This window comes from Sus scrofa, chromosome 1, assembly GCF_000003025.6.
Source record: "Sus scrofa isolate TJ Tabasco breed Duroc chromosome 1, Sscrofa11.1, whole genome shotgun sequence".
Taxonomy (NCBI): Eukaryota; Metazoa; Chordata; class Mammalia; order Artiodactyla; family Suidae; genus Sus; species Sus scrofa.
The window spans coordinates 127,020,173-127,037,285 of NC_010443.5; the positions used below are offsets into that span (position 1 = coordinate 127,020,173).

At 36.7% G+C, this 17,113-nt stretch overlaps 1 protein-coding gene across 5 annotated transcripts in view; it reads right to left on the minus strand.

Annotated features, from left to right (window-relative positions):
- CTDSPL2 (CTD small phosphatase like 2) overlaps positions 9,273 to 17,113 on the minus strand; it is a 96,303-nt gene continuing 88,462 nt past the window's right edge. For all 5 annotated transcript variants that reach the window (XM_021096524.1, XM_021096504.1, XM_021096535.1 and 2 more), the window contains 3 exons: positions 16,015 to 16,141; positions 14,386 to 14,481; positions 9,273 to 13,750 (listed from right to left, as the gene is read on the minus strand). In XM_021096524.1, the coding sequence (XP_020952183.1) occupies positions 13,685 to 13,750; positions 14,386 to 14,481; positions 16,015 to 16,141 (289 nt within the window). In that variant the 3' untranslated portion in view covers positions 9,273 to 13,684. The remainder of the gene's footprint in view (positions 13,751 to 14,385; positions 14,482 to 16,014; positions 16,142 to 17,113) is intronic.

The window sequence follows — 17,113 nt, forward strand, 5'->3', positions numbered from 1 at the left end:
TGTTCAGTGCCTTTTATGCTTGTGGTCCCTGTTCTGACTGAATGGCGCAATCAGAGATAAGCTGAAAAGATAAATTTATAATACTAAAGGGTTTAAGATGAGCTAAGCTGCACCTAGCTTGGGCCACTGAGCTCCACTTCAGGATTTTAAAAGGTGAGCTGTTAAACATATTTTTGTTTTTGTTGTTTTCTTAATTTCTTAGTTTTGAATATGTAACATACGTACTTGGTACAACATTCATTCAAATGGGTATATAGGATGATCAGCCATTATGTTCTTTCTGGTGGCAACCAGTGTTCCCCATTTCTTATGTATCTTTTTCAGTGAGTCTACAAATAGACCACATTTTATAAAGATGGTCTTCCAAAAGATATTCTGCAGCCCAGTTACTCAAAGTTTTTTCCTGATCAGCCACACTTGGGAGTTTGTTAGAAATGTAGAATCTTAGATCCCAGCCCAGAATCAGAATCTGCCTTTTAAGAAGATCTGAGGATGGGGAGTTCCTTTTGTGGTCTAGTGGGTTAAGAACCTGACTAGTACCCATGAGGTTGCCAGGTGGATCCCTGGCCCCGCTCAGTGGGTTAAGGATCTGCTGTCGCTGCAAACTTTGGTTTAGGTCGAAGTTGCTGCTCTGACCTGGTGTGGCTGTGGCTGTGGCATAGGCCAGCAACTGTATCTACGATTGGACCCCTAGCCTGGGAACTTCCATATGCCACAGGTCTGGCACTAAAAAGAAAAAAAAAAAAAAAAATCTGTGGATGACTGTGAAGCATGAGAGGCTTTAATCCCTTTATAAAGAGGGATTGGAAGGAGGCAAGACTGGTGGCAAGGAAAGGCTAGGAAGAATGTAAGGTACCTAGGGCACAATCTGTTTTTATTCAAAGTTTTATCTCCAGCATTTGGCACAGTATCTAATACATTAGTAAATATTTTATGAAGTGAGACTACAACCCTAAAGTAAGGCAATGGCAATAGAGATGAAGGAATCAATGTGAGAAATAATTAAAAGTCAGAATCAACAGAATTTAGTGACTGGTGATTAATTTTGTGTCAGTTGGGGTAGGCCATGGTACTGTTTTGGGTTAAACAGTAGTCTAGTTGTTGCCGTGAATATGTTTTTTTGTTTGTGATTAACCTTTAAATCAGCAGACTTTGAATAAAGCAAATTACACTCTGTAACGTGATGGGTCTCATCCAGTCAATTGAAGACATTAAGAAAAACACTGAGGAAAAAGAAATTCTGCCTCCTGACTGCCCGTGGACTCTGCAGCATCAGCTCTTCTGTGGGTCTCCAGCCCGCTGACCTGCCCTGCAGATTTCAGACTTGCCAACTCCCACAATTACGTGAGCCAATTTCTTAAAATAAATCTTTCTTCCTTTACGTGCACATCCTATTGGTTCTGTTTCTATGAATAATCCCAGTATAGTGACTGACTGGATATGGAAGAGGAGGGGAAGGGAGCAGTAGAGGATCATGCCTTTGGACACTGAGTGAGTGGAGGTAACACCTGGCAGCTATCCTTGCTCTCTTTTCCCATCTACCCCTTAAATTCAGACCATCACCAAGGTCTGCAATTTACTTCCAGTATTAATCTTGAATTTATATAATTATCCCCCTGTGTCGTGCTTCCACCTTAATCCAAGCTTTCTATAGACTCTTCTACTATAACAACCTTCCAGTTGTTTTCTTTCTTTTACTCTTCCCCCTCCACAATCCGTTCACTACACACCAGGCAGTTTATTTAAAAAATGTAAATCAGGAATACCTGCTGTGGCTCAGTAGGAAAGAATCTGACTAGTATCCATGTGGACGCAGGTTGATCCCTGGCCTTGCTCAGTGGGTCAAGGATCCAGAGTGAGCTGTGGTATAGGTTGCAGATGAGGCTCCGATCTGGCGTGGCTGTGGTTGTGGCCTAGACCAGCAGCTGCAGCTCCAATTCAACCCCTAGCCTGGGAACCTCCATACGCTGAGGCTGAGCGTGAAGCCCTAAAAAGAAAAAAAGAAAAAAAAAATGCAAATCAGATCATCACACCCCTTCCTCCCAGTTGAAATCCTGCCTCCCATCAACCCTCTTATGCCATTCTTTCCCATTAATATCATTGCTGCTGGCCCTCTGAGGCTGCTTAAGCCTTTCCCTATTTTTGGACTTTGTATTTGCTGTTCTTTCTACCTACAGTGCTCTTGCTTTCTTCCTTTCTTTTTTAAGAAATTTTACCAGAGTATATTTGAATTTATCTTAGTTTCAGGTATACAGCAAAGTGATTCAGTGATACATATATATACTCTTTTTCAGATTCTTTTCACATGTAGGTTATTACAGTATTTTGAGTGGAATTCCCTGTGCTCTATAGTAGGTCCTTGTTGGTTATCTATTTTATATATCATGTGTGTATTACAGTGCTCTTTCCATACCTCTTTACATGGCTTTCCTTCCTCCTTAAACCCAAAGTTCAAATGTTACCTTTGCAGAAAGCACTTCCCTGATCTCTGTCCAGCAAGGGGCCTCACCCAATTACTCTAGCTCATCACTCTGTTTTTGTCATAGATTTATGACAATCTCCAGTGATCTTGTTTACTTATTTAATATCTGTTTAGAGCACAGGGATTTTGTCTGTGTTCTTTGCTGCTGTATTCCCAGTGCCTCACATGTAGTAAATGCTCCATAAATGTTTCTGAAAATGACTGGTGTTTCTCATCATAATAAGGAATGAGGATGAGTTTTAGCCACATGGATCCTGACATTACTATGAGACATTCAAGTAGAAATGTCTAGTATACATGGAGAGCTCTGAGCTACAGACAGTGGATTAGGAGTTATCTGATGATAGTGGTAGATGGAATCATGTGAGAGTAGAGGCCGTATGAAGATAGGATAGAATGAGAAGAAACCTTGAAGGATTTCAGTACTTACAAGTAGCCAGGGGAGTTCCTGTCGTGGCTCAGTGGTTAACAAATCCTACTAGGAACCATGAGGTTGCGGGTTCGATCCCTGGCCTTGCTCAGTGGGTTAAGGATCCGGCGTTGCCGTGAGCTGTGGTGTAGGCTGGCAGCTACAGCTCCGATTGCACCCCTAGCCTGGGAACCTTCATATGCTGTGGTACAGCCCTAGAAAATGCAAAAAGACAAAAAGACAAAAAAAAAAAAAAAAAAAAAGTAGCCAGGGAAAGAGTTCCTGCTGTGGAACAGTGGGTTAGGGATCCCGTTTCTCTCTGTGGAGGTGCTGTTTCAATCCTTGGCCTGGGGCAGTGGGTTAAGGATCTGGCATTACTGCAGCTGTGACATGTGTAGGTCACAGCTGCAGCTTGGAACTGATCCCTGGCCTAGGAATTTCCATATGCTGTGAATGCAGCTGAAAAAGAAAAGCAGGGGAAAAAAAAAGTAGCCAGAGAAAAAAGGGTTTAAGTAGTAAGTTTAAAACAAACAAACAAACAAACAAAAAAACGTTGTATCCTTCCAATTCTACTACATTTGGTTTTTTTTTATATATAAATTTTAAAATACTATGTAATATAGTGTATTTGAAAATTCACTATTGGGAGTCAGGAGACCTGGACTCTAATCATTCAAATCATCACATTATATAGAACTGAGCACTGGACACTTGTGGTGAGCTGTGGGAAAAGCTCACAATGATTTCTCCTTTTCTGCAAATTGTCCTAATGTACAAGAGTACATGGCTTCCCAAGCCATATTTACTCCCTTACTATCACTGATCTGGGCAGGGGGTTCAGAAACTGATTAACTATGAAGCTAATAAAAGTGTAGCTTTAGGGCCCCTAATTGCATAGGTCCCTCCATTCTTTAAGAAAGTCCTCCAAATTGTATATACTTCAAACTATAAAATCTAGGTATTAGTAGGTAAGATATTAGTTGCTCATTGGAACTATCAAAATCTCCAAAGATTATCCTTGAATGCATAGTATCCAAGTCCTTATATAATTTTCTCCCTTGAATCTGGGCTAGCCCTATGATTCATTTTTGACCAGTAGAACAGGACTGAAGTCACCCAAAGCTAGGCTATAACAAGCCTTGCAGCTTCTACCTGCATCTTTTGGAATGCTTACTCTGGTAGAAGCCAGTTGCTATTTAAGAAGTCTTACTACCCTAAGATTGCCATGTTGTTTCAAGCTAACCTCATGGAAAAACTGTTTAGGGAGAGAAAAGTACTCAGCAAGCCCCTGGCCGTTCCAGGTTATGCCAGCAGATGCCAAACTTGGGAGCAAAGAAGCCACCTTGGACATTCAGCCTAGTTGAGCCTTCAGATGATTCTATCACTAACTACCATTTGAAGGCAACCACAGAAGAACCCAAGCAAGAGCTGCCCAGTTGAACCCAGTCAACCACACATCTGTGAAACTTATCTTAAGCCTCTTAAGTTTTGAGGTGAATCATTATACAGTGATAACAGAAAGATTCTCTTTCCTAGGACTTTAGAATTTGGAACTCAAGGAGTTCCTGTCGTGGCTCAGTGGTTAACAAAATCGACTAGGAACCATGAGGTTGCAGGTTCGATCCCCAGCCTTGCTCAGTGGGTTAAGGATCCAGCATTGCCGTGAGCTGTGGTATAGGTCGAAGACACGGCTCAGATCCCGAGTTGCTGTGGCTCTGGCAGAAGACAGGGTCTACAGTGCCAATTAGACCCCTAGCCTGGGAACCTCCATATGCCGTGGGAGTGGCCCTAGAAAAGGCAAAAAAAGACCAAAAAAAAAAAAAAAATGAATTTGGAACTCAAGACTCTCGGGGCCTGGTTGTTGGCAGATGACAGCAGCCTGAAGGGAAGACCTCCTGCAGAAGTGATGATTTCCAAAGCCACCTTATTTCCTCTTGCCTTCCCTTGAGGTCCACCTGTCCAGCTCTTCCTTAAATGCCATGAGATACCCTAGTATCCTTCCAATAAATTCCCTTATTGGCCTCAGCTAAAATTTTTAACAAGTATATGCTAGTTGTTTTATGTGCAGATAAGAAATCTTGAGAGCCTAAGCTCTGCTATAGTTAAGTCCGTTTGGCACATAGTAGGCACTTTACTGTTGAATGACTGCATGAATAAATTTCTGTGGAGAACTGGGTTTCTTTTCAAAGAAAAACTCGCCCATTAGGCCACTGTTTCTCCTCTTGAAATGCAGTCTCAAAAGAAATTTCATACAGCTGGGTCCCAAAGAAAGATGCTTTTTAAAATTATGTTACTAGTATAATAGGAAATAATAAATAATTGGCTAAGAAGGTGTCAGATTCAAATACCCCAAGGTGGAGACTCAGGAAAGCAAGACTGTATTATTTCTGAAGTGATAATGTAGTCACCTGTATTAACTTATCTGAAGATGTTCTAAGACAATGTATCTTCAAACAAACAAAAAATATTAACAAGGTGAAATATAGGGGAAGTGAAGCCAAAGAACAAGATTTTGACAGACCCCAGAGAAAAGGCTAAGCCGACCTACAAACTGCTGGCAGATACCTAGTAGAGATGAAGATGAGGGCATCCTGTTGACTTGATAGTAGCCATTATGATTCTCTTTCAGTAGACTTTCTCTCTGGTTCTACCCTTACCAAGCAGGCATCTGATTGTGATTTAGTTTCATTTAAGGAGGAAACCTGCTGACAGTAAATGAATGAAATTGAAATTTGACCTAAAAATTTTTGTGAGTTTACTTAGCATGAACTAATTCCTCTGAACCTCATCAATTCTGAGTTGCACATTCAGAATCAATTTTCTTATAAGTAGAAATCCAAACTTTGAAATGTGAGCTCACTCATTGTTTCATTTATTCAACAAATAATCACTGAGTGCCTACCCTGTTCCAACTACTATTGCAGGCTCTGGGCATATTCACTTCAAGGTATTAAACCACATGCAATTGAAAATGAGGTGTGAGGGAGTTCCTATTGTGACTCAGTGGGTTAAGACCTGACATTATCTCTGTGAGGGCGCAAATTCAATCCCTGGCTTTGGTCAGTGGGTTAAGGATCCAGCATTGCCGCAAGCTGTGTGTAGGTCACAGATGTGGCTCGGGGGAGCCAGTGTTGCTGTGGCTGTGGCCCAGACCTCAGCTGCAGCTATAATTTGACCTCGAGCCTGGGAACTTGCATATGCCACAAGTGCAGCCCTAAAAAGAAAAAAGATTGTGTTATCAGTACTCTCAAAGCCAGCTTTTTTCCTTCATGATCCTTTTCCCAACAAATAATGTCCATCTCCATCGCCAGTGTCATGTTTGCTTTCTTCTGTCACCCACAGAACCTGGCACAGTAAGGCAGTGTTTTAAAATGAATTTTACTGTTCACAAATATTGTTATATAACAAATAAAATATTTGTTTTCTCATGGTTCAGGAGATTAAGGATCCAGCATTGTCACTGCAGAGGCTCTGGGGGCTGCTGTGATAAGGATTCAACCCCTAGCCCAGAAATGTCTGCATGCTGCAGGTGCGGCCAAAAAAACATTAAAGCTCATTATATGGGCATGGCTAAAAGATCTAGTGCATTTGATTCACCCATTATTAAGAGACTTGTAACTTGGCAAGTCATTTATATCATCCTGACATCCCAACTATTTAGCATACTTCTCAAGACATTTAATAATCACTTTAATTTCCTCATCATCCATTACTTAACATTCAGCATTATTTTCATCAAACATGTTCTTAACAATCATAGGTGACCTCTCCATTACTTCTATAGTCTTTTTTTTCCAAATGACTGCTTACAGCTCGGGTCTTTATTAAAAATTCTCCGACATATTTGATACTATAAAACCCTGATTCTACTGCCCATTCCTGCCTCCGCTATCTTCATATATCTCCCCAAACCCTGTAAATATCTCCCATACAAGGAACTGCTTTAACATTTCCATCCTGGGGTAAACAAGTCCTACTGTATAGCACAGGGAACTATATTCAGTATCCTGTGGTACACCGTAATACAAAAGAACATTAAAAAAAAAATGACTCACTCTACTATACAGCAGAGATTAATACATTATAAATCAACTATAAAACTAAAACTAAAAACTAAGATTTCCATCCTGGTAGTTACCTTATATATGTTTCATAACCCATTTTACAGATGAACAAATTTAGACTCAGAATTGCTCTATTAATGGGATGAGGTCTTAAGTTCCTGAATTCAGGCCTTTTGACTCTAAACTCTCTTCCTTTTTATTAACCATACCCCTTAATTCAGCTGTTCACCTCAAGTCCAATCATTTATTTCTCAAAGTCTACTGGGGTAACTCTCAAACCTGTGTGCATTAAACTCCTTTGAAGCTTAGGGAAAATAGTTGCCAAGAGTCTCATCACAGCCAGCACCTGGTGGGGAGAGGAATGAAGACATGTTGGCCAAAGGGTACAGAGTTCTAGTTGTTTGAGAGTCTGATATTCCAAGAGTCTAATGTCTAGCATAGTGATTACAGTTAACCATACTGTACTGCATTCTTTAAGGTTGCTGCTTTGAGAATAGATTTTAAATGTTATCACAATGACAGAAAAGGTAATTATGTGAGGTAAACGTTGTGTTAACCTTATGGTAGTAAACATTTCACATGTGTATCAAATCATCACAATGTTTACCTTAAATTTACATATGTCAATTTTACTTAGTAAAGTTTGAGGGAGGAAAGTCTCATCAGAAAATGGGGTAGGACCAACTCATTATATTTTGGGGGGTCTGATATCAGCAGCTTGGTATGGGATCTCAGTTCACAGATCAGGGGTTGATCCGTGGTGAAAGCAATGAGTCCTAACCATTAGACCACCAGGGTAATCCCCCAGCTCACTATTTAGTAGTTACACTGGTTCAGGTTATTCAGCCTATATGTAAAGTATTTCCTCATCTTAGCTCACCATAATTCTGGTTCCTTCTTGCCATCTTATCTCTTGCTTTCCAAAACTAACCCCTTTATTACTCAGGTTTTATTCCAGAAATTAGGAATGTCATTCCTGGAGTTCGCTTGTGGCACAGCAGGTTAAGGATTGGGCATTGTCACCGCAGTGGCTCAGGAAAAAAAAAGAAATGTCATTCCCCCTGAAGTAATTACTTTGAGAAATGGTAAATAAGAGACCTTAGTTCTAATTCCAACTTTGTAATCTTGGGAGGACACTTTTTCTAACCTGTAAAATAAGGATGAACAGGTAGAAGATAGAATGTTCTTCTAGTTTAAAAGTTGTTATTTTGGGGGGAAGGGGGACTGTGCCCTGGGCATGCTTATAAGTTCCCAGGCCAGAGCAGTGACCTGAGCCACCGCAGTGACAACACTGGATCTTTAACCTGCTGTGCCACTAGGGAAATCCAAAAATTGTACTTTTAAAATCCAGGGACTAGTTTGTGCCACAGACTTTTGCACTGAGTTAATAAATTCCTTTATAAGAACATTTTGGTTGCTAAAGTGATTTTATAAAAAACTTGGAAAGCTTTGTACTTATGTACAAACATGACTATACAGAAAAGCCAAGGCTCTTCTGGGAAACAGGAAATAGCCTATTGGAATACCTGAATTCAGGTCTCCCAGAACAGTTGTGAGGGTCATGGTCCCCTGAGCTTTGGTTTCCTTATCTGTTTCTCTTTATCTGTAACATACTCTATGTTCCTTACAGATTATCAAAAAGGAAAGCTATGTGAAAAAAACAAAAGTGTTTACTTGTGAACAAAAAAAGCACTATACAAATATAACCTATTAGATATATTGTTTCCAGTGGCTGATAAAGTATCACCAAAGAAAAGTGCTTCCATAAAAGTTTTATTTATCCCCACAACAACCCTGTGAGGTAGGGTGATCAGGGCATTTGAAATGAGAAAACTAAATCTACATTACTTGTTCACGGCTATACTGCATAGTAAATATGTAGAAATTAAACTGAAATTTTTAAATGTTCATGACTTTATATTGACTCACGTGGAAAAAGGCAGAGAAAATATTAACTCCCCCCTACCTTAATGCCAAAAGGACACTGCCTTGAAAAATCCCATTTCAAAAGATGAAAGTAGTATTTCATTGCTTATTTCTACAAAGATTTATAAAATAAAAAAATAGTGAAATATTTTACAGTTAATATATATAATGGTCTCATTCAGGGATATGTCCTTCAGCTGAGTATATGATCAACTATTCCAAGTGCTAGAAATGCAAATCTTTAAAATAATGAAAGACAAGAATGATAATGAGCAGTAGCCTCAATCTTCTTTATTATTCCTCCATGTATCTTGAATAAGTTCTGTGAAATCTGGTCCCAGTTTAAAAAGGAAAAAAAAAAAAAAAAAAAAAAAAAACTCTACCACAAAGAGATGTCTGGTAAACTTTATTTTGTTCCTACTCTCAATTCTCAAACCACTGTCACATTATTTAAAGCAGTGATTTCCCAAACCTGGCTATTAGAATCACTTGGAGAGCTTTTAAAAAATAAAGACTTCTCAGGCCCCACTCTAGACCCAGTAAGACAATTTTGCAGAGGCCCAGCCGCAGGAATCTGTATTTCAGAGTAATTCTAATCGACAGTCAGGTTTGGGAACCACTGATGTATTTTATAACACTAATAACTAATATCAAAACCATAAAGTAACTAAGTATAAACTTGTTGCTCTACTCTCCCCCTTTTAAAAATTTCTCAAAACGCACTATAACCTCGGAACTCTTGCCTCTGGGCAAGTAACTGCAATTCAAGATACAGAGAAACATTTTACAAAAACGTATACTAGTGAGCGAGACTTGAATTCCGATAATAATTTAAGTAGCATTTAAATATAAGATACCGAGTTCTGTGGTTCTTATTCTGAAATTTTAAAATGTATTTTATACAGGTTCCTAGCAGGCTTTTTTAACTCAGGGGAAGACATGAAAAGTAATGACATAATAAGCACATAAGCACTGAAAAAATACTATATTCAAATATAGCTCATGAGAGGAATAAGAAAGTGAATGAATGACAACCTCAGGCCTTTTGGCCCATACATTTTTGTTCCCAGTCCACTCTTCCCCTATAAGGGGAAATAAAATAAACATTCTTTCCTAGTTGCTTGGCATAGTTATTCGGTGGGTAACTATTAACACTAATTTAGATACACAAGATTAAAAGAGATAACAAATAAATACCTACGAAGACAAAGAGAAGTCAGGTCAGAAAATCTTAACTAGCTAATGATGTAGTATATAACACCATCATGTTAGTACAATTAAATGAAGGCTTCAGTGTCCTTTACATTTCAGCTTAATGTGATTGATACAAAACGTGGAAGAGATCTGGTCCTTATGAAGAAGTCTGTGCTCGTGGTAAAGATTTGTAGAAATAATGAAATGCTTTCTTCATTGATGAGGTGAAGTTTCTTTGCTTTTCAGGAAGTTGACTGAACAAAACAATGAAAAACAAACTTCTTTAGATGGTTGAATCAAAGTAATATCTAGCTGAAAAAGTCATTGGCCAAAGATAACTTCTTTAAAAAAAGATTTTAACTACCCCCCCAAAAGCCCCCCAAAACCAAACAAACCAGGAAAACCAGAGAAATATATATAAAAAAAAATGTACACATCCATTTTCACTGACAGTTACAAGAAAATAGCCATTTATAGAAGTTACAATGTTTTCAATGAATTCCCCCCCCCAAAAAAAATTGGGGAGAAACAAGATAAAGCCATCGGGTAAATAAATATACATACTAGCTAATATAAAACAATTTATGCTTTCAAATTGTTAACTCTCTTTTAAGACCCAAGGAGAAATATGGTGATATAAATCTGATTAGGGCTACATATATTACATGGAATTAAAAAACACAACTGATTAAAACATCCTAACAATAATACAAATATTTAAAAGAATGTCTTTAAAAGTCAGACATTTATCACTGGAAATATCACAATTATAATATGTACTTCAGAGTTGTGATGTGTATATAGGTCACTTTTGCTGTCTCTTATCAGGTATCCATCTCTCCTGCATTTACTACAGTCAGCTTTTAAGAGTTCATGTTCCTGTGTGAACTAAAGGGGTTGGGCACATCTCAATTCCTTAAACACCTCCATTTAGCTACATGGAAGTAGATAACATCTATCAATATATAAAGGAAAGGGGTCATAAGATAAAACATATTAAGATGGAATAACAAATTGATTTATTTATTTTGGCCGTACCCATGGCATGTGGTAGTTCCCGGGCCAGGGATCAAAGGTCAAACCCACTCTGCATTTGCAACCTGCGCCACAGCTCTGCCAACGCTGCATCCTTAACCCACTGTGCCACATGGGAACTTAAAAAAATTTAAAATGACTCAAGTAATGAAGAAAAATATATTAAGTTGATCAGGAAATTTTTAGGCCATATAAAAATTTCCTTTAGTTTATATATTTTTAAGAATCTTGTTAGGCTTGATTCATTTGTCAGCTGACTTAAAGGAACTATCCTAGTGGGGGATTGAAAACAGCTTTACCAATAATAAAAGATGATTAAAGGTTGGTGTTTATTTAAAGTGCCCACAGGCACAATGGTATATATAGGTGCTTACACTTCCCTTTTACTTACGGGAAAGCCCTTTGAGACTGTATTTACTTAATTAGAAAAGCCTTCAGCAATTACAATGCACGCTGAAAGTTTAGATCTTATATAGGTTTTGGGTTTTGCTGTTTGAACATTAAAAAGGGAGCAAGGAGAAATGTAACTAGGTTCACAATTTTGAGCAAGAGCATATGTAAAGGTAACGTATGTACATTTTATTTCAAGAAAGACAGAAGACAAACAGCATAAAGATGCCCAGATGCCCTAAAGATAAATACATTTCAAAGATTCTCATTAAAATGAATCTATATTTTTTCCTGCAAGCAAAATACCTTTCTTTAAATTAAAAGAAAAACAAAAAACCCCCCAGTATTCTGAATTGCAAATGCTTTTGCTTTTTTTTTTTTGCAGAAAATCTGCCATGATTATTTTTTTAATGAATAAGGAGTTTCCACAAAACAGGCTTGCTCTACATGCTAGATTTTTAAACAGTTCAGTGACACAATATGCTAACTACATACACAACAGATAATATAGTAAGAAAACACTCAACCTGATGAAAAGTTAAAATCTTCATTAATACACTGAAAATTGACATAACTCATGCCTTTAAAATCAAAAATACAAAAATTAAATGTTTTCCTAAAAAGATTTCCTTATTTTAAGGATTCATTTGAAAATGAAGCTGCATGTAATTTGTACAATAAGTTGTACAAGTAAACAGGTAATATACATAAAAAATTAAGTGACATACTCCTCAATTATCAGTTGTCCACCTTTAATTTCCAATACTGTACTTTCTTAACAAGCATACAAAATATCAAACTTCTCTTTAGAAAAAGTGCCGTTCTTTGACATCCTTTACACAAAAACAGTCTGAGCCTGTGGCATGTTAATGCAGTCGAGAGGCAAAGCATAACTAACTTTTACAAATTCTACCTTCCATAAAAAGCCTCCCGAAAAGGAGATTACACGCCACTATAAAAATATCAACCTCTTGTGGTAGCTGCATTAGAGAACCAAGGCTTGAAGACTATTTTCATATAGCATAGAAAACCACTATGAGAGCATATTAACTGCATTGGTGGCTTGGGAGTTTACTGTGCCACAGGATTATGCATAGCTACTGTAAGGTACCAAGACTGTTACACAGAGTTTTAAATTGATTGTAACCGAGAGCATAACAGAGGTACTACCAGCCCATGCAAAAGAACTAAAAATACTGAATCACTGTGCTGAATACTTCATTCTTGGAGAAAACCAAAGGCAGCAGTAACCAAATCAAGCCCAAGAGGTGACCAAACTCATTCTCCTCAAAGATTGGTGAGCACAGTGAAGTCTGAGGTATACCTTTATCCATCAAATCTGTGTGACACTGCAAGATATTACCACTTGGGAACACATGCCATCACAATGGTTTAAATCTTCTGAATATTAGTCATTCATATATTCTTATCTACCCAGTCTCTTGATTTTCTGAAAAGATTCGCCTACAGTAGAATATTACAGAAACAAAATATAAATGCATGTCTTTCTAAATGAAACTTACATGGACTAAAAAGTAGAGAATATTTTTAAACAAATATACAATATGCAGGCAGACAAAGCAGGAAAACGGCCATTCAAATGTATAATAAAAAACTAAAAATTGACTATTTCCAGAAAACTATGAAGCGCCTCAACTAATAGGAATGCATAATGAAATTCTAATCTAATACAGGTCAAAAATGTAAAAAGGTTATAAACCTTAACAGGAAAAATAAAACAACTTTTACTGGCCATTCCTGTTGAAATGAGAATTTTAAAGTAACAGAAAAGTGGCTACAAACCCACTTAGAGCACCAAACAGAGAGAAAATAAAAGTCCATTTTCATCTCTGTTATTATCATAAAATCCTGTGTGACTACAGGTCAAACTGCTGGTGGCAGAAACAGAATTCTTTATAAACTGCAGATGTCCTGTACATAAAAAAATTTCACTGGAGTTGCACTAGTTCTAAAGACTCTTCTGTTTTAGCCTACCTACTGTATGTATTCAATCTGAGATAAAGTCTCTTTCTGTAACCCTTGATTATTATTGGGCACCAAAGATAAGAAAAGCAAGACGGGGTACAAAAATGCAAAATTTCAACAGTAATGGCAATGTTTTTGTCTTAGTCCAAAAGGGTCCTGCATTCTCTCCCCCTTCAGTGATTTGATAAGTCTTTGTACTTAATCTGGGGGCAGCAAATCATGCAAGCGAAATCTGTCTCTGATGTGAGGTCGAACATCTTCATTCTGTGTGGAGAAATTGATATTTAAAAGTTATGTAATTTCAAAGACATGATCCTCATAACATTATGAACATTCTTAGCAGAGAAAATATACCACATTCACTTTACAACTTACATTACTTTGCCAAATAAAAAGAGAGTATACAAGCAATTAAGTAAACTTCAGATGGGGGGGAAAAAAAGCCTGTCATTAATGTTTTAATATTGTAAGAGCAATTATGCAATAAGAGTTCAAACCAAAACAAATGTCAAGCATTAAGTCACTGAATTCTATGTTACACAGTAGTTTTAAAATTAATCCATGGATATAGGAGTAAAAAATTCCCAGAATTAAGACAAAGTTTCAGTAATGTAAGCATTCTAGGCTTGAACTACAAAGTCAATTTTACATAACTGGTTACTGACTTGCAAGAGGAAGTTTGGTGAAATTTTAAATGTATAAATTTTTAAATGCTGATAAACACGATTTTAATATAATTTATAAGTTTCAAAAATGCTTGTAATCTTTTTTCAACCTCTGCCCCAATCTCCCACCATGCTGACTTAAAATTCAATACACATAAAGCAATTAAAAAGATTTATTTCAAGAGTTGAGGCAACAAAAACCTAACAAAAAGATAAATCATAAGTTATACTTACCAGTTCTACTAGCTTCTCCAGAAATGGAATCAGTTTTAGAAGTTCATTGTCATTTTTATCCATAAACCAGCTTTCTATAGGGATTCCATTAGATAGCTAAAATGATAAATAATTAAATTCTTTTTATTTATATTTTGCCTACTTTGGAAGAATTTAAAAGAAATAATAAATACTAATCATAAGTTTCTTTATAAAGGAATGTCATCAGAGTTTATTCTTGTCATATTCTTAAACAACTTAATAGTGCAAGAAATAGCTGTTAGGGAATAAATTGACACCTAATTGGTTTTTCAGTATCATTTCTTCTTAGTTTTATATAAAAAACAAGAAAGATTCATTAAAACAAGTTTTATATTAATATAACTAAAAAATATTATTCATTCAAGAAATACTTATTAGTCAAATGCTACAGGCATTCTGAATGAAGGAGTATTGCCAATCTAAATAGAGACCACTATCAGAAAGCATATGCTCTTACACAGGGACTGTGTCCCATTCATTGTTTTACTCCCAACCATGAACAAGATAAACATAGTAGGAATGTATAATAAATTGACTCAGTGTTATTTCATTGAAGAGTCCGAAAACAAAAATACAAACCGTATTTGTTTTACAGTAAATAATCTCTAGGATAAAATATCTTTTAACATTTATACAGAACACTGTGTTTGAGGCAGAGGATAACTGAAATTATTTTATATACAAACCAATTCTGAAAAACATATTTCAAAATGTAAGCAAATAAAAATAGTGACTTAAACAGTATCATGTGCAATTTTCACCCTTTTATTCTTTTTTATGTTTTATTATGGACATTTTGAAACACAAAAGGGCAAATCTTTTTTTTTTTTTTGGGTCGCTCTGTCTTTTAGGGCCACACCCCGCGGCATATGGAGGTTCCCAGGCTAGGGGTCCAATTGGAGCTACAACAGGGCCACAGCAACGCAGGATGAGAGCCACATCTGCGACCTACACCACAGTTCACAGAAATGCCGGATCCTTAACCCACTGAGCAAGGCCAGGGATCGAACCTGTCTCCTCACAGATGCCAGTCAGGTTCGTTAACTGCTGAGCCACAAAAGGAACTCCTGAAGGGCAAATCTTGTTTCATTGACACCCAATTCACTTTCCACTCTTCCCAGTCTCACTGATTTATAGTGAATAAAATCTCAGATATATCACATGAACATATTCATAATGTAAAATATATCTTACAAGGATGGCCCATCTCTAGTTGAAATTATACTTTGTATTTCAAAGAATCATTGACAAAGTGTGCAAATATATTGACAAAATAATCTAAGAAAATATTTCAGAACATCATGTCAAACAGACCAGAAGAACATGTTAAGCCATTTGTAATTCTGTTTACAGTTATTGATTTAAGTGATAAGAATGCTCTTAAATGAAATATATCTTATAGTCCCTTCTTATTTAGACTTACTACTCAGATTTTTATTTATGTTGTACTTCATTTAAAAGAAAATTTCCACAAGGAACATACCAATTTGGCATTTCTAATTCTGAAAGATGACACTACACAGGAAAATTCTACCAGTGAAAATTCTGTCATCCCATCTTACTACTTGGTAGCATTTGTCTGAGCTGGTTTAGCAACCCTCTTCCTACCTGATATGCAAAGGCTTGTGGTGAGTTGTCAATTATGATAGTTTTTGAAAGGTCTCTTCCAAGGATATTTAAGTCTTTTATATAGTTTCCTTGTACACAAACACAATGTTCACGGAAAAGCCGGTGCCTAAACAAGAATAAAAACGAATTAACTTTAAAAAAAATCTGTAAAAAGCATAACATATACTGAAACATATACACAATACACATACCAGGCTTTACAAGTTAAGCCTTATCATTTTCTCTCACAAAGAAAATTTAAATAGAAGTGTGGGCCTAAGCTTTGGGCTACAGTTTTAATATATTCTTAGCAATTATTGAAACCTTATAACCAAGTATTATCATGCCTTAAAGAACTCCGGTTTACCCCAAAATTTATGTTAAATGATAAAAAACTCTGTAAATTGTTTTTGTAATTTATTTACCCAGGAAAGCTCAGTTCAGATGAAGCATCTGGTTGTCAGCGAGGTCCTGCTTTTTAACCAATTTTCCAGATGGTTGACTGAGGCACAAGGAGGTCAAGTGACTTGCCCAAGGTCACAGAGTAAGTCAGTGGTTAGCCCCGCAATGGAACCCAGGATCCTCCTGACTCCCAGTCCTTTGCTCTAACCAGAAGACCACACAGCCTCCCTATCCCTGCACATGCCAGAATAGAAAGTATAAGAAGGAATGTTTCTGTGTTGGCATTAGAAAAATATGTTTTTAGTTTCTCTTATAGTTTTTGAGGAAGGATGCAGAGGCCAAAACATTCCATCATTTCAACTTTTCCCAAACACGCACCTTTATTTTAATTATGTGTGTGTGATCATTTGAAAAAACAAGGACTGAATGAAATGAATTCAGATTTAGTTAACAAATGTAAACTGATTTTTCACCAATGAAACTGAAAAATGCTACATCATTTTAAAAGCTATTAAAAGTTTTATAATAATATTTACTTATAATAATTATATAATCTCTAAATATTACTAGTAACTGATACAGATCACCTAAAAATACTCCATATGTATTACATTAATAATTTGGTAATTTGGCTTCTTGGTGTCTTAATCCTACTAAATTTTTCTAGGAGCTAGGGTTTACACATACCTGTATTTTT